The sequence below is a fragment of the Stigmatopora argus genome, chromosome 19 (assembly GCF_051989625.1).
Source record: "Stigmatopora argus isolate UIUO_Sarg chromosome 19, RoL_Sarg_1.0, whole genome shotgun sequence".
NCBI classification, from domain to species: Eukaryota; Metazoa; Chordata; class Actinopteri; order Syngnathiformes; family Syngnathidae; genus Stigmatopora; species Stigmatopora argus.
In genome coordinates this window covers 9,469,993-9,492,610 of record NC_135405.1, presented here as the reverse complement: position 1 = coordinate 9,492,610, position 22,618 = coordinate 9,469,993, and the positions used below count along the sequence as shown (strand labels likewise).

The following is a 22,618-nucleotide window of genomic DNA, read 5'->3' as shown; positions in this document are numbered from 1 at the left end:
TGACATTTAAACCAGGACTACAAGCAGGTGACCTGAGCCGTTGGTTGCTCAAGAACACCCCGACGCGCAGCATGTTATCGTGTGTTATGTAAACCCGCGCGATTAATCTAAGGCGAATGTCAACACACATGCACCGCACGCTGGCTGGCTCAAAGGAACACATTGTGAAACTGAAGTCCGTTTTTTTCAATTAAATTAGTCTTCCTTCAGGCACTAAATGACACTTGTGGCATACTTTTATGATGGGGTGGCGCCTATGGCAAACCAGATTAAAAACTGAAACAGACCCTTAATATGTCCCACTGTTCTTAGCTGTGTCTTCAACTCACTTGGTGCCATTGACGTTAAAATCTTTTGAAATGAGAGGGATGGCAGTGATTGTCAATTGCCCTCAATGGCAGCCAATGAGTTAGTTTATTCTCTGCTACACCATGTTTAGGGTGCTAGTGAGCACGTACAGAGTATGTGGTGTGGCAGAAGAAGAAAAAAAAAGAAGAAAAGTCATGACAAAAGGATTCAAAGTCCAAGTCTTGGATGTCTCTCACAGCCAATGGCACCCAATGATTTAGAGACACAGCTAATTGTAGATATTGCAATCTAGACTGACTATATATTTTCACATAAATTTGAGTATGTTAACAACAAATGTTGACAAAATGTTTAAATGTGACCAGAAGTAAAAATAGATATACTATATATACATTTTTATGTGAAAGATGATGTTTCAGTTGCCGGAAAATGCAATGTGACCTTAAAGAATAGATTGGGGAATACTAGGCAACCTTGTCAGGAGCCCATGAATGTGTGTTATTTAGTGTTAGAGTTTGGTAGTCATGAATCAGAGCTGTCTCAGCTCTTTTTATTAATGGGATTTGGAAATTGCTCAGAGGAGCTAAACAGTGGGATACACACACCCACATAGTACACATACACACTCAGTGTGTACAAGTAATAATAGGTTTACCCCAACTCAAGCCAAATTCTTACAAAACAATAACTCGAATTATAATGTATAGCAAAGGAGTTTGGGCAGGATACATTTCAAGTTTATTTTTGGATATTGTCACAGTTCAAATATAAAAAAGAGGGAAGTTCCTCGTGTATGAGTATCGGTCGACTCCTAATATTTGTCCTCTAGGGGTTTGTCTTTGGCAAGCGTTTAGCAAGTGATTTTTATGTCATCTCACCCAATAGAGCCGCTGAAGCATTACATCGAAAATAGTTTCTGTGCGAATTTCTTTTTTTAACACTAACACACACCATGTGCGCCATCAACACCTCTTGCACACGCTTTCACTTTTCACCACATGTCAATCACAGATGTTTCCTGCAAGACTTTTTTTGTCTTAATGCTCACATATTATGCGACTCCATTAGAAGAATGCAAACTATTATGTGCCTGAGTGTGTGTTTGTGTGTGTGTGTTTTAAAATGTTGGTAAATCAGACGACATTATGTCATGCCTCATGAGATACAGCCAAAGGATAAACACTGGTCTCCCTGGTATCTCATCTTACTGCACCGCACTGAATAAACACATGCATGCACACACGCACACGCACACACACACACACACACACACAAACGGACCACTCATAAATGTCCTGCAATTATTTTATGGTTTTGCGTCAGACAAAACTTGAATTTATAGTCTTAAAAACAATGCGAACAATACTTTCCACTTGACCACCTTAAACACACAAATATGCATGTACATGCACACAATGTTCAAACACAGAAACCAACAGAGAGCAAAAAAATGTTAAGACTCTGCCCACACCCTATATTACAAAGAAAAAAGGATAATTGAAACCCGCTTGTTCCTTTTGGGTTGCCAATCCAAACCAATCCCAGGAAAGACGGGAAATTTCGTGGAAAACAAATTAGACATTTTGACTTTTCGCCAGTTTGAATTCGGAGCCGTTAAACTATACGTCGGAGCAGGGAAACACACCACTTTGTTTCAGGGTCAGTGTTGAACTTTTACCACAGAATGAGGATGGAGGACAGAAAAGTAAAAATCATAATAATGAATTAGTCAAAGTGGCAGTCATGTGTGCTTAAGCCTCACTTTAAACCACTGGGTTTTCCCAGTGAAAAGAAGCAAGGGCTTGATCGATACGTGGTGGCACGCTTGAGCACACATGATCCGTTTCTGAGTAACGCCCTTTCGCAACAGAGGGATCCTTTGTTTATAATTTCGGAGACACTTGATTATAGATCGTTTCAACACAAAGGCCTTGCCTCAAACAATGTAGACATCAACTCAACTGGCGGACTTTTATTCATCCCTGTCAAGATCGTCATAACAAAGGCTGTCTTCCATTGTTGCGTCCAATCCCCACGAACAACAACTTAGATCAGTGCTTTCTCCCTAAAACCAGCGATTTATTGAACACAACAAAAGCTAGAAGAATCCTAAAATGCCAATGTTTTCCCAGCCCACGACCACAAATGGCCCTAAACTTATCCAATTCTACAATGCTTAAGATGAGGAATTAGTTGCTTTGTTACTTCCCTCGACTGAACACTACCAATCAATATGCGTGAGGCTGATTGACCAAATAATGACCAGTTCCGTTTTGTATTGCAGAATTCCATCCGGCACAACCTGTCCCTGCACAGCCGCTTCATCCGTGTCCAGAACGAAGGAACGGGCAAGAGTTCCTGGTGGATGATCAATCCAGAAGGAGGAAAGGGCGGCAAAGCGCCCCGTCGCCGCGCCGTCTCCATGGACAACAGCAACAAGTACACAAAGTCGGCCCGCGGCCGCGCCGCCAAGAAGAAGGCGGCGCTGCAAGCGGCGGCGGCCACTGCCGGGGACATCAACGGCGATAGTCCCTCGGGACTTTCCAAGTGGCCGGGAAGCCCGACGTCACGCAGCAGCGAGGAGCTGGACGCCTGGACGGACTTCCGCTCCCGCACTAATTCCAACGCCAGCACAGTGAGCGGTCGTCTTTCACCTATCCTGGCCAACCCGGAGCTGGACGAGGTCCCCGACGACGAGCCCCCTCTCTCGCCCATGCTCTACTCCAGCCCCGGCCACGCTTTGTCTCCGGGCAACGGGGCCAATGGGAAGGCCGCCGCGCCCCCTGAGCTGCCTCGCCTGGCGGACCTGGCCGGTACAATGAACCTGAACGACGGACTCGCGGACGAGCTGATGGACGAGCTGGATAACATCAACTTGCTGCCGAACGCTTCAGGACAAGTCACGACAAATGGGACCTCGGGGTTCACGTTTGTCCCCAAATCCAACGGGCTAAGCTCGCCTACCCCCGTCGTCACGCCTGCGTCCAACGCTCCTTCCAACGGCGGAGGAAACTACAGCAACTCCATCTTTGGGTCTCACGCGCCAGGCTCTTCCTTGCGTCCGGCCCCCATGCAAACCATCCAGGAGAATAAGCAGACGTCGTTCTCCGGCATCGGCACTGCCCGCTTTGGTAGTGTGACGCTACAAGATCTTCTGAACTCCGACAACCACAGCGACGTAATGATGACCCAGTCGGACCCTCTCATGTCTCAGGCCAGCGCCGCCGCCGTCGTGTCGCAGAACTCCCGCCGTGGCCTCATGCTCCGTAACGATCCTATCATGACTTTCGGAAACGCCGGAGGGGTTCAGGGAAGCCAAGGGGAAACCCTACAAAGCAACAACCACAACAACGCTACGAGGTCCATCAACAGAGGCCTGAATCTAGCCAACGAGGTGAACATCCTGACTAGCGCCAAACAGCAGATCCTTCTTTCACCCTTGGGAGGAAACGGCTCCTCCTCCATGCAGATCGACACATCAATCTTCCTGAACGGGGCGGTAAGCGGCAACGGAGGCGTCTGCCAGGATCGCTTCCCCACAGATCTGGACCTGGACATGTTTAACGGCAGCTTGGAGTGCGACATGGACTCGATCATCAAGAACGAGCTGATGGACGCCGACGGACTTGACTTTAACTTCGACTCCCTGGTCAACATGAACGGGGTCAGTAACTTCGCAAGCGCCAAGCAGGCTTCTCAGAGCTGGGTACCTGGCTGAAGACCACGCTCGAGGTATTTCTCCTCCAATTGTATTAACTGACATTCCCTTCCCTCATCTCATCTTCATGTCCTTTTTAAATGACAATCTTTTGCTCAATCTAGACGAACAAAGCTTTGATTCTAAGTGAAGCTCTATCACTTGAAAATGTTCCTTAGTTGTCTGTCACTAATTACTACTTAAGGGCTTCGGCGCCTTCTTGTGGCACCTTTGAGCATTCTTGAAAACCGGCTGTTGTTGTAGTATGCTTCTTGTTCGATGCCCCTCGTAAAAACAAAACAATCTTGGTTGTATCATCTATTTTTTTCTCCTTTCCTCAGGTCCAAAGACACGCCCCCTTTATTGCCAAAACCAGCCATCAGCACAACATTCAACACCAACCCTGTGTTTACACGATGAGCACTTGTCTCAAGGAAAAGATCTGCCGGACTTTGAAGCGATCCAAGCCCTTGTGAATAGCCTCTTGTGAAACAACAACATAAAAAAGGCACAACAAACTCTTGAATTATGCAAGTTTCCTCGTGCATAAGGCTCTCAAAGAGACGTTAGTCATCAGGTTGGACTACAAAGACGAATGACAAACGGGTGAACGGCGTGCTTGTTCCTGTTCAAACAAAAAAGAAACTCCCGTGGAGGAACCGTTGTAAATCTGAACCAGTACGTTTTTTTTCCTCCTGGGATGTCGTATTTACCTCCGCTTTTTAAATGTTCAGTGTTGTTTTTTCAGATTCCCCCGTTACGGGACAATGTTTCTGTCAAACTAGCGTGTGTCGTTCACAAATAATGCCACGCACTTCCTACGTATGGCTTGAACCGAAAAGTTTCAATGACTACACGTTGAATCTTTGACTATTTCTTTTTTTTTTAGAAGCAAAGACAAAAAAAATACGGGGAGAAAATCTCACTCGTGTATTTGTACAGTTGGAGAAGGCTTTCGAAATTGTTTATCACAGCGTATAATGTAGCGAAAAAGTGAATATACCTGTGTTTTAGCGATGTGAACATTTCCACAGCATTACAGGTGCTAATGTAAAACAGTGTTGAATCTTGTCCTTGGGGCACCTCGTACATTTTATTTAGTTTAGTTTTGAATTTTTGTGCCGTTTTGACCCTCGTCCTGCAAAACGCCTGAAGAACTGCAGCCAAGGCCATGGGGAGAGAGGCTGACCCTGTGCATGATGGGAGGGGTCGCAAGCCATTTCTGTCCTCCAGTAAAACAATAAGCTGTCTCTCCTGTACATTGCCAAATTACTTGAATCGAGCAGTAGGATATGCTGGCAGCCAAAGTCATAGCACACATATGCACACAATGTTGAAACACACACAAACACACTTGTTCAGATTGAAGACAAATTCAAGGAATGTGTGCAGAGTGCTGGTCATCAGCTTGTAGGGAATTTACGAATGCTCAATATGTGTAGAAACACTCAGGGGAGGGAGGCTTATTTGAGAGGTATTTTCATCCAAGTACACGTTTCCTTAAAATTCATGTATCAGTGAATATTTGTGAACTTGTAATCTGTGAACTTTTCGGTCCAAGATTTTGAAGAGGAGGAAAGACACAACGTCAGGAAAGATTATTATTATTATGAACGCGTTGGCCACTGGGGATTGAAATGAAAAAAAATGAGGGCAATTAAGTGTGGAAAAAGTAGTCATTTGAGGGGGATGAAGTCATGATAAGATCTAAAAGGTATGCATGTGTTTAGAAGAGTTAATTGTTATTGCACAACATTTTTGTACTGTTGTTGAGAAGCACAGCAGGTGCTCGCACTTACCGTTTACAGCAGAATTTCTAGATTGATACGATTCTTCGTTTTTGAAATTATTCACTCTTTTCTTGAGAAAAGATGGATCTTCTTAAAAATACAACTTTTACATTGCAGCTAGACTACTTTTCAGGGCTTTATTCCTTCTCAAGACATGACTTTTTTTTTTAACCCCAAAGGCAATATGAGTTCCATAAAATTGGGCTTTTATTCTCATGGGAAATTTCCTCACAAGATTGAAGACATTTGTAAGTTATACATAATTATTCCTCCTAAGATTATGACCAATTTTCACAAAGTGTAGTTTCTTAAACTTGGGGACAGGGGGGGGGTCATCATGGGATACTTTTTTAAAATACCAAATAAAGTACAATTTAATTGAATCTTTCATTTTCCCCAAAGAAAGTACTATTTTGTTCTTGGAAAAAAAAATCATAAAACTACAACTTTTTTTATCACACTTCCCTCGTGTCACTATTACTTAACCTAATCTCCTATCCAAATCTATTTTTTTCTCTTTTCTGCCACTCACACATGAAACAAGCTCCTCCCCGTGTCTGCATGCCCCCAGTACAATATGATGTATTTATGCATTATGACCTATGTGTGTGTGAAATCCATGTACTCACCGAACGAACGTCCTCGTCGTATTTTCCCTCGTAGTACTTGACCCTCGATACCTCGCCGAGGTAGAGTTGAAGAAGTGTTCTGATGTGCCAGGTAGAAGGGAACACTGTTGCCAGCAATTTTTTTCCTTGAATCGGAATGGAGTAACCGTTGTTGGAGCATCTGGAGGCCCTGTTGACATGAAGGCTTTCACCCCTCTGTATATAATAGTGTACACGTGTATATATACAATTATATATATATATAAATATATATATCGACAAGGCAGAGGAGTGCGAGTGCCGTTTTTGAAGACTAAGTGCACGACTAAGCTGTAACCACTCAACTCATTGCAATGGTGCCGTCCCTTGACAGCAATCGTAACACTTGTTAGTGCTCGGACAACAGTGTTTATATTTGCGAAATCAGCAGCACTTGAACCATCCTCTGACTTTGCTGCGCTCATTATTATTACTGCGTGTTGTCAGACAAAAACTCCTCCTGTGTGTTCAGTGTCTTTTTTTATATGGAGAATCCTAACAATTTAACTGCTTACCATTTAAGATTTGAATACACTGACTGTACAAATGTAAGATTCATACCTTTGCCAGGGGCTGCCGAGGCGTTGACGTTTTGTCTGCTTCGTTTAGCTACCTCCCACAGACAACTGCAGTGCAGAAAAAAGAGACAAAACCACTAAAAATCATGTATCACCTCATTTGTGTTTTTTTGTATTAAAAAAAGGCTCCCTTCTGTACATCCCCGGTCCTTTTAGCATTGTTCCCTATTAATAATCTTCTTGACGTTGATGTTTGTGGGTATTCTTCCTGTGTTCCCTTTTTTCTGGCTCTGTACTCTAGTTTGTATGACAAATGGTGCACATGTAAATAAAGCTTGGTGAGGTACCATGTGCTACTTGTGTTTTTTTTGTCTGTGCTTTGTTATGATCCTTTTCAGATTAAACATGGGTGCAATATCACATTTATGTTGAAATAAAAATTACAATACTATACGATTGCACTGAATTGGTTAGATCAGGGGTGTCAGACTCGGGTTGCCTTAACGTCAACTTGATTTCACGTGCGCCGGACCATTTTAGATATAATATTTAGATTTCTTTTTATAAATGGATTAAAAGAACTGGATTAAAAACCTTGAATATTCAGTTTTTTATAGATCTAAAACAATGTTTATTTTAGCTTTTTTTATATATATTTTTAGATTTTACAAAATGATTTTTTTTTGGAACTAAAAACACAGAAAAAATGGATTAAAAAATTACAATTATTGATTTAAAAGGGGGAAAATCAGGAAATTTAATCTATACTCTTCATTTTAATTTGATCCTAAAACAGAAAGTCGGCACTCATGATTTGGCCCCCGGGCCGCCACTTTGACACGTGTGGCTTAGATGAAATAGTCAAGTGTGAGATGATCAAATATCTAAAATATTGGTTCAATTCAACCAAAAATTGAGAAGCTGTGGTCAAATGATATATTTTGGAACTCCTCTCAGCGCGAATTGGAAGTTTATATTGAAAATGACGTTGTAATTAACTATACAAATATTAAAGAAAAAAACACAATTGGAAATGGTCTGAAAAATATATTTGGACTGTTTTGACAAAAGTAGAATTTACTTCACGTCTCCTTTAAGTCATCTTGTGTATCACTGATCCTTACAAGTGTTTTTTTTTTTCCGGCATACTGGCCATGTGTCTTAAAATGCTGATTTGAGTGGGTGTTAAAAAGTCAGTGAAAACAGCAAAACTATCTTGTCTGCATTTCTGTGAATTCACACAAGATGAATGATTCTTTGCAGTTGTCATTTTGCTGCACCTCTTATTGACCCGAGGAGATAAATAACTTTCTTGTGGGAGTGTTGTTGTCCACCACGAGAGTAACTCCTTGTTCCTCGCACGTTCCTGGAAATCCTCTTACACAATATTTGTTTGTGGAAGACTTTTTTTCAACATAAGTAGGCGCCCATAGACACTTTTTAAGAAGCCAACTGGTTCCTGTGGAACTTCATGGAAGAGTTTTCCGGTCTTCTTATTGGTGAAGCTTTAAAACAGACGTTAGGAACAACGCTTGTGCAAAAAGTAAAGGCTTGCCACTTATGGAATGTGTAACCGTTAACTGTTTCCTTTTGCGTGTCCTTTGGTTCTAGCGCCCTCATCAATAATGCAAGCCGCTGAAGGCGGAGCTAATTGTTCCCTACTTAGGTTTCCACCCCATGACATAGGATAAGACACATCTGCTTGAACAGAATGTCCCAAGCAGACAAGTTACGCCACTTCAAGTTTGCACTTGCTATACAGCAAGGAGAGCGTGGTGGATGGGTTTCGTTGTTATTGTAATTGTTTTTACCGGCCCTATTGTTATTGAAAAAGTAAATAAAGCAATAGCTTGACTTGATTTAGTTCACCGACATTGAAGTACATTGCCGTCAATACATACCGACGAGCCAATTCATCCATCCGACGAGGTATCGAGCTACGCGCTGAAGACTGACAACTGAGTCGGTAGTGTCTTTGTGCTGCGAGCGTCGTGCACGCGCATGCGAGAGTGCTGCAGTGGGATGATGTCATCAGTGTATTTGCTCACTCGAAGAGCCCAGCGAAGAGTGCCTGATTGCACGGAGCGTGTGCGGCACGACCGCCGACGTGCCCGCCAGACAAAATGACACCATTTGCCCCGTGCGAGCACGTTTCCCGAGAATCACATTCATCGCGGGTGGTGACGTGTGAGAATGAGATGCGAGGTATCGGTGTGAAAAGTGGCAGAGGTGAAGTGCGATGAAATGACAGAAATACAGTGTGCGAAAGGGAAGTGAGAAAGGCTGCGATGAGCTGGGAAACGGTGTCTCAAATACGCTTTTAGAAAAGCCTTAAGATGTGCTGCAACATTTTCACATTGGACAAAAAGATTAGAGCAAAAATTGATTATATGTACCTTTCTTTTCTCACTTTCGGATGAATGAGTCTACAATGTTGATGACGTTGGCACAAACGGGACTGGTCGCCAATACATCAGGGGTCAACACCTAAAAAAACAAGTCATCAATAAAGCAATTATTTCAACTTCAATATCGTGCATTTGAGTTGTTTTGTCAACTAGGCGGTTTCGCTCCCATCCCCCTTTTGCTAGTGAGAATTGAGCTCCCATGCACACAAGGTCAAGGTCAGAGTGTACCATGCATCAGTATAACTTGTAGGGACGCACACAAAAGTAGTGCTGCGGGCAGCCTGCGCGCAATCACCGATGCCGTGCGAGCGTGGAGAGAATTACAGCCGGCGCTCGCAGTTAAAACCAGCAGGCAGAGAGCGTACACACTTTCATTACTGCCATTCTTCACCTTTACTGCGCTCTTCTCTTCCCTAGCTGTTAAGTCAAATAGTGGAGACAAAGAAAAAGCTAACATGTCACCAAGAATGAGCCTCAAGCGACAGAGAGGTGTCGACTGTTAGCGACAAACACTAATGCAAGGAGTTCAACGACAAAACGAAAATGGCAATTTACCGTAATGTCACTTGGACTAAATTAACACTTCTTTAGTTTAATGAGCACTTTTCACCCACATTGCTCCTTATTTTGTTATGTATTCTACTCTGCAGGAATTTTGAGACAAAAAAGATGTTGTTTTAGTTTGACATTCCCAGTTATCCTTTTACATGTTGAATTCTAAACGTATCATTTTACAGTGCTCGTCCTTGTACTTTTTCTGACAAACACTTGTTATTTTCTATCAAGTCCTCCTCCAACTACGCTTTGTTGTTTTTCAAACTAGCTGTGCTGCCTTTCTCCCTCCATATTTTTCCTAGTCTGCACATTCAACAATCCCATCTGTGTTGCATATGTCTTTGGGGTTTTTAGTGTGTACATCCGTGTGTTTATATTCACGGCCATTCAAACATGTGGCTTTGCTATCATACTTTGTTTGTGAAAGCGTATGTGTGCGTGAGTTGTCTCCTAGTATTTTTTTTCCACATAAAAACAAGTGGGACGATCAGTGAACCACTAGAATATTAATTCCGTGACTGCCCTTGACAGTGATAGACATCCAATTCAATTGAACTGGCAGCGTTATAACAAAAAATACCGAAATAAAGCAGGTGGTACGGGGAAAGAGTGGTTCACGTGAGTTCACAGTTCTCCTGAGTTGAGCCGAGCATACTGAAGCCCAACCGTATCTGAGCTCTCTTTCTAGTTTCCAAGGAGACGTGTCACCTTCCTTCGTGACGTTAACGGTTAGCAGTGACGTGAGCAGTACTTCATCTTCTCAAGTACCACTTTAGTGATCCCACATGATTGACAAGTTTAGTACCGTTCTGTCAAAGAATGGCATCTCACCCCCCTTTCTGATTGGTTGTTAGAGAACAGGATAAACTTCCTGTGATTGGCTCCACAGGGTGGACACTCAGTCAATCAGGTTCATTGTATCCAAGAGACGAAAGCATCTCGTACTATTTAAATCTGACAAGTATTTCAGATTTAAAATTTAGTGGAAGAAAGGGGGGAAGGGATTCATGAGAAGACAATTTGATGGTGTTTGCATTTTAAATTTGACTCTAATACATTATGTGACAATTATTTGCAGTGTTGTATTTTGACTTGCATCGAGGACCTTACTTGACCAGAATAGGAAAAAAATGCAACACATAGGTGCATGGCTATTTGATGTCTGTTTGTGTGCGTGTGGTTCATACTTCCTATTCGAGATGGTAATAAGTCTGTTTACCAAATTAAATAATAATTTGATAATGTATCAAATGGTTTTCTTTTCCTTATGAAACAATGTGCTTAGATTTTTTTCCAACAATTAAGTTGTAAAGTCATGGTAAATAGTTCAATGCTTTTATGAATATATTGTTTACTATACAACATGTGGCGGCCCAGTGGGGAGTGGTTCGTGCCGATGGCTCCACGGTTCTTAGATCGAGGGTTCAATCCCAGGTTCGGATCTTCCCGAGTGGAGTTTGAATGTTCTCCCCAGGGCTTGCGTGGGTTTTCTTCGGGTACTCCTGCATCTGGTAAGTGGTGGAACTGATATGAAAAGACTATTTTAGTAGTTATACTTTTCATCTACACAATCTGTTCAGACATCACCCTAATAATGGGATTGTGTTGTTTTCCTATTACCACAACAGTTTTTGTCACATCTCTCAAATAGAAATACTTCACTTTATACATCATTTGTTACTAAAAATCAATTGTTTACAAAACAACTAAAAAAATATTATTAGATTTCCAAATTAATGAAACGATCATACCCGTTTGATGTATCGAAATAAAGTAAGCTGTTTCACTATACCATCCAATATATACTGCAATGCAATCTAGAAGAATTTTAGTCCAAATATAAATACATAAATAAAAGATGGGCAATATTATGACTTAAGACTTACTGATCATATTTTTCTTGTTTGTTTGTTGCTCATCGGATCGTGTTTGGTGCAAATCTGGATTTATCTAACATTGTCGTTTCACAGCTGACACTTACTACAATAACTTAATGACTAGCCTGGTCGCGTGTGGTGACGTAGTCCAATAGCGCCGACTAATTATGACGTCAGAGCTATTGAAGCCGAGTCCAGGCACAAGCGCGATGTAAACAGTTGGATTCTCTATTCTAAATATCATTATATGTATACTAAAATGCTCTTTATTTGGCAGAATTTTTAAAGTTTTATAGATTTGCATTCATGTGCCTTTTTCTTTTTTGTTTTCTTTTGGGAACAGGAATACTTTAAAAATATATATAAACTTAACGCAAAGGACATCGCGGACTTTTCTCTGCATTAACAGTAGGTTTTCACTGTTTTCCGTTTTCTAACTTGACATTTTTTTGGTTTTCATTCTACTTTATTGTCGAACGGGAGCGGATTCTGCCGTGTTTGTTGTGCTCGCAACCACAGCAACATGTGGTCACCATGGCGACGCAGAAAGGAGCGTGGGACTCCTCGTTTGCACGGCGTTGTCATTTCCGACTCACAAGCAACCCTTCTTCCCTAATGAAAGCATGCTTGGAACGTAAATATATCAGGGAAATTTTAATCATGCAAAACTAAGATAGTTTGTAAGCTGTGCTGACCTCAAGTCGGCCAAATGGGCTCCATGGAGAGAAAATACGAGCTGTGTGGGCCTTTTCTGCCGAGGAGGCACCCCTCATTGAGGACCAGTGCTGAGATTGTGGGCGAAGCGAGAAGGATCCTCCGAACTCAATCCACCCAGAGGCCTTACACCCCCCAGGATGCAAACAGGCACCTTTTTCCATTAAGCTCTGTTCGTGCAGACCACAGCAGCAGACCTTCTTCTACCTTCAGGTTTGCCCTCATCCACCGTTTCTGTCTTAAAATCCAATTCACACACTCTGTTTTCTCCAATTTACAGTCTCCACTCTCAGAATTTTGACATCGGCGACTCCCGGCCAAATTCAGGGACTCGTCTATCGCCATTGGAACATGTGCGTAAGATCACACCTCGCCTTTAATGAACTCCTAGGTTGAATAATGCAACAGGGAGAGAATGAACACCTAACTCAGATCACTTTGCTGATGAGACCAGTAAAACAATGCAGAATATAATGTAAACAGTAAATGATAAATCCCATTGTTTGGATAGATTCATTTTCCTATTGACTTGATTTACAGCAGCCAAAAAGCATACCTAAAATCCATTGAGTTTTCACTTAAATATATATATATATTTTTTAAGTTCAACCTTAACCCAACGATGAACTTCTGCACTGGCCAAAAACCTCATTTGACATTGTGGCTGACAGTACAAATGTGTGTTGTTTCCACACCAGAAGAGAAAGATTTCCATTCCCGGCAGGGATGACATTTCAAAGGCATCGCCCAAACCCCCCGATGACCCACTGGACACCAAAAGAGGATTGAGGCGAGCACGGGCACGTCTTTTCAGGGCATCATCACTCACCACGTTGCCTCCCTTACCAGCGCACACAGATGGCGAGGAACATCTTTGACCTTAATTAACATTCTCCACATCTGGACAAAGCTCCAGTTTGTGTTCATCAACATCTTTTCCATGCACAGCATCCCAAGAACGATTCCACCAAGATCGGGCCAAAAAGCTGCCGTCTGAACTGGCTTTCGTCTGTGGGGATCATAAGGAATTCTCCAGTGTGCCTCCATTGGCCACAACACGCAGAAGTCAGAGTGAAAGGTATTTTTTTTCTTCTATTCACTTCACCCGGGCTTCCATCATGGTGACATCCCATAATGAACGTGAGATTTAGTGGCGGTTAGATTACTAGAAGGCAAGATTCTTCCATGGCCAACCTCATCAGCCGTGACGGGATGAGGGTGGGGTTATAACTCTCTGCAGTTCCAATCCATCCGTATTGATTGCAAGCCAGGTGGGGGTACCAACAATAAAACCCATTTTGCACAAAATATCAGAATGTTGCCTGCAGCCCAGAAATGCAGCAATCTTTAAGAACTTTTATTGTTTTTTATGACTTGTTTAGAGACATTATTGAGACATTTTTTTAAATAAACCTTGTTTTTGAGAGCATACAGTCGGGCAGTCTGATTTTCTCAGTGCCAGAAACGGACGTTTTCTGCAACACAGCATGTCAAGCTAGGATAAACGTCATCCCTTGCAATGAGCCTGAACAGAATAAACAATATAAGAAAATTACAGCTGGATAGTTGGCGGAGAAAAATCATGTTTCTTCCAGCCCGAGGTCAAAATCAGCAAATCTGTTTCCTTGCACTATCAAGTTTTGGATCTTTTGTTATCAGCACTATAAGCAGAACCCTAATGACCGCTAATAGACGCAGACAAAAAACATCCAATGGGACGTCACTTTATGGCTCTAAATGGTGACTCTATTAGATTTAGATGCCCATTTGGGCAAGCCTGGCAGCTCTATGCATTGTAACTGCAGCAGGCGGTTGCCAGGCCCAAGACAGGGATGAGATCATCCCTCTGAGAATGTCCGTATCGCACAAAAAGCCCCGCTGACGGGACCTGTAATCCTATCGTGGACGATTCACTCTCAACAACTCTGAGATCGTGCCAAAAACTCCACTTCGACGGGCTGTTCGTCATATTTTCACAATATCTGAATCTCACAATTGTAAATGATCGCGTGTGTATACGTGCCGTGACAAAGCATAAACAGCTTTGGCAGAAGCAGATCGCTTGCAAAGTTCAAGTTTTATTTCCTGTCTGTTGGAAATTGCGGTTAGAAATGCGCAAAGGCGACAGCAAACATTCACACGCACACTAGGTCAGGCTGTGAAAAACATGTCATAGAATCTAGAGTCGACTCAAGCGAGGGCAAGTCAGTGTTGGACTTTTGGTGCAACAGGGACACCAAGTGGCTTCTTCTAATAGATCTGTTTTATATGTATCAGATTCAGTTTTTTGATCTCATTATAATATGTATAATGTGTTGTCTCATTGTAAGCAGCAGACTATCTCAGTCCAGTGTCGATAGCGGACTGGGAAGCGCAGAAGGCCCAACAAGAACCAGAGCAGGTGACCTTTTTTCCACCCCTCTTTGGTTCTGTCAAATTTGCTGCTGTTTTATTTTAAAACACTGAACTTGTGAACCGAGCAGACGCACTTGCTCGTTTTAACCAGCGTGCTTTCTGTGTCTCGTCAGATTTGCGTGGGAATGGAAAGAACAACAAAAACGCCGGCGCAGATTCACGCTGGGATACCATAGCGCCGCTCCTGCAGCAGTTAAAGGCCGCGGCCGCTGGCGGTAAGAGCGTTGCAAAATAGAAGAAACGTACGGGGTTTATGATGCGAAGATCTAAAATTGCGGATTTACGAGCACGTCTTCGCAAACTAATGCTGCAGAACGGTTAAGCCCGCTCGACCCGACACATTTAATGGCAAACTAACATTCCAAGTTCACTATTAAATATTGATTTCATCCAAAGCCTTGTGAGCTCACGCATTCAGAATAGCAGAAAAGGCGTCCGCGCTTTGAATTGTGGGAACACTTTTATTATTTTAGTCCGAAAACAAGAAACAGGCCCTCTCTCATTCCTCTGCATGCAGATTGGAGCGGCGCGATTGTGCCGCTCCATTTACCTTTGGAAATTTCTAAGAAAAGGGAGGATGTTATTTTGCAGCTCATGTTTTATTGACGGGTAGATTTAACTTCAAGTGCATTGAGCTGAATTCAGCGCTAAACGGGGCCCAGATATTTAGGGGCTGTTTACGCGACAATGTTTTGCGGAGGCCAAAATACAAATGCAGTAAACACCAACACTCTAAAGTGAGTTTTGGATGACACCTGACTTCCATGCATGTACTGATAACGCTAAAAATCTACATTTCCCAATGACCGATGATGTTAATGCTCGTGCTCGACCAATGCATGAAATAAATCAAGGGTCAATGCTATAAAGGACTCCAGCCAATGATTTACTCCCCTCATGACAGAAATTGTTGTTGTTGTGTAAACGTGGCCTGAGTGCATTTGAAAAATGACATTTTTTTTCTTCTTTTCAATATTTCCAGACAGCTGCCAGGACTCGGCGGACCACTTGAGCGACGTGTGCGCCTCTCTCTACGACGCCTTGGCGGAGGCGGCCATGTTGGGCCCTCACCGCTGCGAGAAGCGATCCAGTGTTCTGCGAACGCTCTTCCGGCTCATCGACCTGAACTCGCCGCGACTCCACATGCGCGTCGCCGAGCTGTGCCTTGCCGTGAGTGATTATTGACACAAGTTTAGTTTTGGTGATGACTCGATGTCTTTTCACTTAAAAAATGTGGCTTTCCTCTCAGTTGCATGTCAGCGGGAACAACCTGCTGAACATCTGCAAGCTCGTCTTCCAGATTAGTCGCAATGAAGCAAATGATGTCCTATTCCATAACAACTCGGTCCTAGGTGAGCACACCTCGACAAAACATTTGAAGCCACAAAAATCACAAGCGAGGATTTGTTTTTCTTTCCAGACTCGCTGTTGGGTCTGCTTCTGCGCGAGGACGTGTTCACGTGCGGCGAAGCGCTCTTTTACTGCGCCGGAACGCTGAAATTTCTCTCAGGAAATGCCCTCGTCGTGCAACTCCTGCTGGACAAGGACTGCATGAGCGCGGCTCACCGCTTCGTCCAGAAACTACGAAAAGTGGACGACGATCACGTGGCGATCGCCGGGCACATTCTTGTTCAGGTAGGGCAGTACTTCAAAAATATAACTTGGTTGTGATTTGCCTCTGTGGAAAAAAGGACTGCTGCAGACCACAAAAGGAAGGCCCTTTATCTTGACCTTTGACCCTGATGACATTTCCAGATAACCGCCACTTTGCGAAACCTGGCAGACCACGCCAAAGCGCGCTCCCTTTTTGTTTCTCAATCCACGATGTCAGAGCTTTGCTTGATTCTGCAGCGCTACCCGGCAGACCGAGACGTGTGCACCAACGTTTCTAGGATATTCAGGTAAATTGACGCTCGTTAAACTGAACCAACATAGTCTAAAATCTGTTTGCCCTGTTCTCTACTCCTCAGTAAACTCTCCTCGTACTCGGAGTGCCGCCTGGCTCTGGCGCAGACCCCCGACTGTTACCAACTATTTTTAGAACTCCTGACCAAACATAGCCGAAAACAGGTAAATCCGCTGGTGTCCTCGCGGTATTTAACTTAAAACAAATGAGCTTTCTCTTAACTAGTAAAGCCGGACATATTGCCATTAATGGCACTGGGCGAAATAATAATCCCCTCACCTTATTCCCGCAGGACCTGGTGGTGCGGGTCCTCTTCACGCTTGGTAACCTGACGTCCAAGGGCGACGAGGCGCGCCGCCAGCTCTTCCGCTGCGAGACGTTAGCGGACACCCTCCTTCGGCTGTACGCCGACTACCAACCGAGGGAAGGGGGCTTTTCCAGGGAGGCCGAAGACGTCCTGGTCAAGCTGGTCCGCGTGCTCGCCAACATGTGCATCCACCAGGACGCGGGCGCGGCGCTGGCCGCCAACGACGAGTGCGTCCGCCTGCTGATGGAGACGATGGGTGAGAATGTGGACGGCGTACTAACATTAATACCGGACGGGACATAATTCAACCTTTTTCGCGTGCACGGCAGAGCTGAGATCTGTAGAGGAGAACGAGGAACTGATGGTCAACGCGGCGGCCGCCATCAACAATCTGACGTTCTATCACAAAGAAAGCTCAGTGCTGAAATGCAAGCAGCTGGACATTGCTCAGCGTGAGTGCTAAAATATTATACTAATTAATAATATACAAAAAACAGTCCTTCTATTTGGATTCATTCAGAAATTAGGCCTTAAAATCAGTAAAAACATCAAAATCAGACCCCAATATTTGCCTTGGGAACCAACCACTTGCCATTGAGAAAAAAACACTTCAATGTTTTTAAAAAGCAATATTTACAGAAGGAAATAGCCTCAAATTAATTAAAATTGGTAGGAGGATGAAAAAATACAAAAAAACACCCTAGGGCTGGTTGTGTGTTTTTCCAAATGCGCGCTAGTGACGTTAGTGAAACTGAACGAACAGCCGCAAGTAATTCTTATTTGCCCTTTTCCAAGTCATGCTGAAGCTGCTGCTGAGCTCCAACATGACCGCCATGCACGAAGCCACCCGCGTCTACGGGAATTTATCGCAGTCCAAAGACGTGCGGGAGTTCATCATGCACAACAAAGGTTTTTCCAACAACTCGGAAACACGATTTTTTGTAACGCGCAAATGTTGACAAACCCAGCTCTCCAGTTTACAGGTTTGCGGTGACACTTCTGGACTCCAAGAACCCAGACGTGTGCTTCTCGGCCTCCGGGGTCCTCACCAACCTGGCCCTGGACCCTCCCAACAGAGCCTGTCTCTCGATGGAGGGGGCTGCAACCAAGTAAGGATAAAAAATAACACAATTTACATTTTATAATGTGGAGCGTCATTCTAAGATTCGGTGTTTGTTAGGTTGACGGACTGCCTGAGAGATTTGGGAGCGGGTGACTGGCAGCTGTCGGCTCAGCTGTGTCAGGCCTTGTGGAACATGAGCGGTGGAGACGCCCCGGAAAAACTGCTGGACGGGGAGGACCGGCGGTCGCTGCTGGAAATCCTCAAATCCTATTTGGGTTAGTTGGCGGTCCCTAGAAGTTGCAATGTTGCATCATTAGAACATGAAAACATTTTCTCTTCTCCCAACAGATGAAAATGTGGCTGTCAAATGGACAGAAAACAAGGATTACAGCAAAGCATCATGGGAGTTGGACTTCCGTCCCGTGGCACAAAAACTCTTATCGTGCTTTGTTGTTGAAATGTGAATACTAATATTATAAACGTACTGTCCTGATGTTTTAGTTGTGCTGCCATCTTTAAAAATCTATCATGTGACTGTTGTTTTGAAAGCACTTTAAAGTCCATCTTTACATATCTTTACAAGTTTGCACATTTATATAACAAACGGTTGCTTTTGCGTGAGTGTGCATGTAAAAAAAATCAAGTCAGCTTCATATTCCTTGCTAAGCAAATGTTTTATAGACAGGTAAACGAATAAAAGGCATGAAAAATCAGGAGATGTCGTCGCCTCTCGAAGCCTTTATTATTATCATCGTTATTCATGTTACACAGACACGGGGCCGGGCAGTGCTTACAAGTCGCCTAAAAGTACAGCATTTTCAAAGTCACGTTTGTTACATCAACACAAATCAGGAACATCACTTCATGTTTCAGGATTAGAAAAACAAAACATCTCGTTAAAACATGACTCGTGATATAAAATAGTCGCCGGCTGATATCGTTTTTCAAATCCAAAATGAGATGTCAGGGGGGCGGGGTTATTGGGACGTTGGCAATTGTGCTGGTGATGATGTCACGACTTAACGAGAGAAGCCGTTTGATTGGATTTAGCGGCCTCACATTGGAAATTTTTCAAGGTGAGGTGTAACAGGCTTAGTTCAAAATTGATAAATTGGACTTGAAGTGTTGCTTGGTGAACCACTACACCATCAAATCGATGCGCTGTGGCAAATCAGTGTTCGTATATACTAGGTGCCGTCCTGCCGAGACAAAAATTACAATAATATAACGCTACAAATGATACACGACAATTCAATAGCATAGTTTTATTTTTTTTTGTCCGTCGTTTTTCATCGTTTTTGTATCAAAAAAAGTGTCAGTAACTGACGTGTCAGGAGATTTGAAAAACAAAAAGCTCCACTTTCTTCCAACGGTACCATTCTTTTTGTCGAAAACTTCCACGCCATCACGTCTTAATCCGCCTTCATGAGAAGAATGCAGCATTTACCGCTTTTAGTTAATGAAATAGTATCAAAACAAAAGCTGATTTTTTTTTTGCACTAGTCAGGCTTGAAGAAGCGTAGCTACAACTGATGGCGGGCCGGCGTTAGCAAATCAGAACGCCTGGGATGAAAAAAATAAAAATAAAAACAAGAAAACAACGCTCACTCAGGAGCACTTTTGACAAAAAGCGATCATGATTTGGGCGTACAACAGTACCTTGACTTAAAAGGAAATAAAACTCCAAAGTCAAAGTACCGTTGTACAAAACATGCTTTTTTTGCACAGCGAAAAAAGTCATTAAATGGAGATAACACGAGGTATTTTTTTTTCCATTACGAGTAAAATTCACAGACTTCCAAAAAGGGACGACCAGGTGGCCGGGATAACGCGGAAGACAGCTTAGCAGTGTGTGTGTATGTGTGTGTATATATTTGTGTGTATTTGTGCCACCGGACCGACCCTTCATGGAGAACCTCATTCTTTCAGTCTTTTTTTCTTTTCTCAACAAATAACTATGATGTCATCATTGACATTGATAACAGTAATGCAGCAGAAGCAAGAAGTTTCCTTCCATGCGTCGCCTTTTTTGACACGTGAAATTTAAAAAAACTACTTTTTTTTTTGCTATACGCACGCGCACACACAACTCAAATAGGGCTCAGTGTTCTATGAGTTTCCACACACACACTCCTTGAATTAGCTTACATGGACAGTTGGAAATAACGCAGTGGATGGGGTATGTTTTTTTCCTGGGGTCGGGGGGTCAATATGACCACCTGCCCCTGCTGAATACAACATGGGGAGCAGCAGCATCATTGTCGTCATCGTTAAGAGCACGCTGCGCAGGGCGTGCGCGCCTAAAAAATGATGATGGTTGACTTCCAAAAAAAAAAGATATGAAAAAAAACAGTGATGACAAAAATAAGCAAATGAATAAAAGGGGATGTTGCTGGAATACTGAAGAAAATCCTGAACGCCATCAGTGCTTAAGCTCAATGCTGCCCTCCTCTGCTCACTGTTGGCACTGCAGGCTTAGAAAAAAAAATGACTGCTTGCTTCTTTGTTCTGATCTTCCATCCAGCTCCTCACCTTGCCAAAACGTTCACTTGAAATGTCAAAACATGACGAGATAAAAACCAGAATATAATAAAAAAAAAACGAGAAAAAAAAAGAGAAGATAACAAAGAAGCACTTCATGTCATGTAGCGAGTGATGGCTCTCAGAGCGTATAAGAGTTCGGCTTGCATTCGCGCTTCCATAAGAAGCAGATTAACGTGGACCTGTGGGAAGGAAGAGAAGACATATTAGCGATGATGTCCTCGTGAAAGACGCTCGGCCCGGTGACGGAAGGTGAAACGGACCTTCTCGGAGTGCTGAAACTGCCTCCAGAAGCTCTCGTACATTCGCTTGGTGGTTTTCTCGGGGCTGCACACCATGGTTTTGATGTAGATCTTGAAGCTGCGGTCAAGCAGCTGGTTGATCTCGCCGTAGTCGTAATCATCATATCTGGGTAAAAAAAAAAAGAATTAAAATCTTAGTTGGTTTGTGGAGTGTTGTGTTGTGTTTTACTTAGTATCCCTAGGTGGTTAGGTCGGTTGGTCCCAAATAAACTAATTAAAAACGGTTAACAAAGTGTTGTCTTTGTAGACAATAATATATTTGATTTGAGTTTTTGACGCTATGTAGAAAAAATAAGTAATATTTCATACATAATGCAAGTTGACCGTCTTCTTTTTACGTCAAGTAAGGGAGGATTGCATGAACGTGATCTGCTCTCGCTCACCTGATTCCGAACATGCAGTGTATGTAGTTCCAGATGGCTCTGCGCAGCATGCTGGTGTCCACGTCTTTGTGCGTGGCCATGGTGTTGTAAGTTAGGTTATAAGCCATCTGGAACTTCTCGTCCAGCATCTGACCCACGTCGGGGTAGAGACGGTTGACCAGGGAGTAGCCGTGATCCTCCCAGCTGTAGTCCTAAGCAAAAAAAAGTGAAGAAAATATAAGCAAATTGATCTGCTTAATGACCGTAACGGCAGTCGTACCTGCACTCTGAACGTTGGCACGTGCTCGCCCCGCCTGGAGAAGTCCTTGTAGCCGTAGCTGGGGTCTTCAAAGTGGCGGGAGATGTCGCGAGACGGCGCCCATTCCTCGTCCTCGGCCGTCACCACCAGCATGCTCTCCGTCTTTTCTCGCTCGAAACGCGTGGCCATTTCCTCCTGGCTGGCCTCCTCGTCGTCACGGCACTCCTGGAGGTGCTTCATGCGCTCCATCAGGACCTCCACCTCGCCGTCGCAGTCCTAGGGGGGCGCACAAAAAACGTTGCGGCGTTGAGCGCGGGCCGACTGGCGCTCGGGTTTGTCTCCCCGTCGGGCTTGGCGCTCACCAGGCCGCCGCTGTCGTGGTGGTTGTTGCCGTTGGCGATGTCGCAGACGCAGTAGTGACCGAGCGAGGGCGGGCGGAAGGTGTGGCCGCCGTCGCAGTGGATCTCGGGCACGATGCCGCAGCCGAAAGTGAAGGAGGCCAGCGAGTGGTAGTGCGTGAGGAGGACCACGGCGTGGATGAGCTCGGCAAGCGACCAGCTGTGCTCCTCGGCCTTCAGGAGACCCTGGGAAAAAAAAGGAGACGCGGACTTTGGAACGAGCCCACTGGACTGACCTCTTTTTTTTTAACAGCATGAGCTCAGCTGTTACGCAACACTTGACACCCCCCGCTTTCTCACCTCTATGTGTTCCTTGGTGAGCAGCCAGGGTCGGTGAGCCAGAATTTTGTTCAGCTCGCCAAGCTGCTGCAGTTTTCGAGGGGCTCCGTCCAGCCCGTTGAGCCACTTGGGGTCCCCACCCACTTGGAGGAAGTCGTTGACGTGCAAGTTGACCAGATAGGAGCACTGGTGTCGAGCCGCCGCCTAGACCAATGTAAATAAATTTTAAAAAATGGCGCTCGGATGGAGTCGCACGACCCACGCGAGGTGA

The 22,618-nt window shown here is 43.9% G+C and overlaps 3 protein-coding genes and 1 long non-coding RNA gene across 7 annotated transcripts in view; 2 read left to right on the top strand and 2 right to left on the bottom strand.

Annotated features, from left to right (window-relative positions):
• Window positions 1-7,314, top strand: part of foxo3b (forkhead box O3b) — a 33,842-nt gene extending 26,528 nt beyond the window's left edge. The window contains exons 3-4 of the mRNA XM_077587064.1: window positions 2,594-4,041; window positions 4,348-7,314. Coding sequence (XP_077443190.1) covers window positions 2,594-4,027 — 1,434 coding nt within the window. The 3' untranslated portion in view covers window positions 4,028-4,041; window positions 4,348-7,314. The remainder of the gene's footprint in view (window positions 1-2,593; window positions 4,042-4,347) is intronic.
• A 2,043-nt stretch (window positions 7,315-9,357) lies between these two features.
• On the bottom strand, window positions 9,358-11,945 carry LOC144064471 (uncharacterized). The gene is made up of 3 exons (XR_013296803.1): window positions 11,811-11,945; window positions 11,285-11,448; window positions 9,358-9,448 (listed from the first exon to the last, which is right to left on the bottom strand). It is a non-coding gene; the product is annotated as an uncharacterized LOC144064471 (long non-coding RNA).
• A 48-nt stretch (window positions 11,946-11,993) lies between these two features.
• On the top strand, window positions 11,994-18,903 carry armc2 (armadillo repeat containing 2). Of its 2 annotated transcripts, XM_077587059.1 has the most exons (17): window positions 11,994-12,728; window positions 12,796-12,868; window positions 13,214-13,376; window positions 13,464-13,593; window positions 14,849-14,916; window positions 15,044-15,145; window positions 15,913-16,100; window positions 16,180-16,282; window positions 16,351-16,565; window positions 16,686-16,831; window positions 16,901-17,000; window positions 17,129-17,399; window positions 17,473-17,595; window positions 17,939-18,052; window positions 18,120-18,252; window positions 18,324-18,481; window positions 18,555-18,903. In XM_077587059.1, the coding sequence occupies exons 1-17, from the start codon at window positions 12,511-12,513 to the stop codon at window positions 18,668-18,670; spliced, it is 2,421 nt and encodes an 806-aa protein (XP_077443185.1). In that variant the 5' UTR covers window positions 11,994-12,510; the 3' UTR covers window positions 18,671-18,903. The 2 variants fall into 2 exon arrangements, with proteins under 2 accessions (XP_077443185.1, XP_077443184.1); XM_077587058.1 differs by lacking the exons at window positions 18,324-18,481; window positions 18,555-18,903 and having other exon boundaries at window positions 11,994-12,435; window positions 12,564-12,728; window positions 18,120-18,264.
• A 21-nt stretch (window positions 18,904-18,924) lies between these two features.
• The window catches only part of sesn1 (sestrin 1), a 37,658-nt gene continuing 33,964 nt past the window's right edge, over window positions 18,925-22,618 (bottom strand). For 2 of the 3 annotated variants that reach the window (XM_077587060.1, XM_077587062.1), the window contains 6 exons: window positions 22,369-22,551; window positions 22,033-22,254; window positions 21,692-21,946; window positions 21,433-21,623; window positions 21,011-21,155; window positions 18,925-20,929 (listed from right to left, as the gene is read on the bottom strand). In XM_077587060.1, the coding sequence (XP_077443186.1) occupies window positions 20,843-20,929; window positions 21,011-21,155; window positions 21,433-21,623; window positions 21,692-21,946; window positions 22,033-22,254; window positions 22,369-22,551 (1,083 nt within the window). In that variant the 3' untranslated portion in view covers window positions 18,925-20,842. Of the gene's footprint in view, window positions 20,930-21,007; window positions 21,156-21,432; window positions 21,624-21,691; window positions 21,947-22,032; window positions 22,255-22,368; window positions 22,552-22,618 lie in introns of those variants that run through there. The other variant, XM_077587063.1, reaches the window with a different exon arrangement.

Coding starts and splice junctions, on each gene's coding strand:
- armc2 (XM_077587059.1), top strand. CDS start 12,511: ATGGGCTCCATGGAGAGAAAATACGAGCTGTGTGGGCCTTTTCTGCCG. Junction 12,869..13,213: donor GTCTATCGCCATTGGAACAT/GTGCGTAAGATC, acceptor TTTCCACACCAG/AAGAGAAAGATTTCCATTCC. Junction 13,594..14,848: donor CGCAGAAGTCAGAGTGAAAG/GTATTTTTTTTC, acceptor CATTGTAAGCAG/CAGACTATCTCAGTCCAGTG.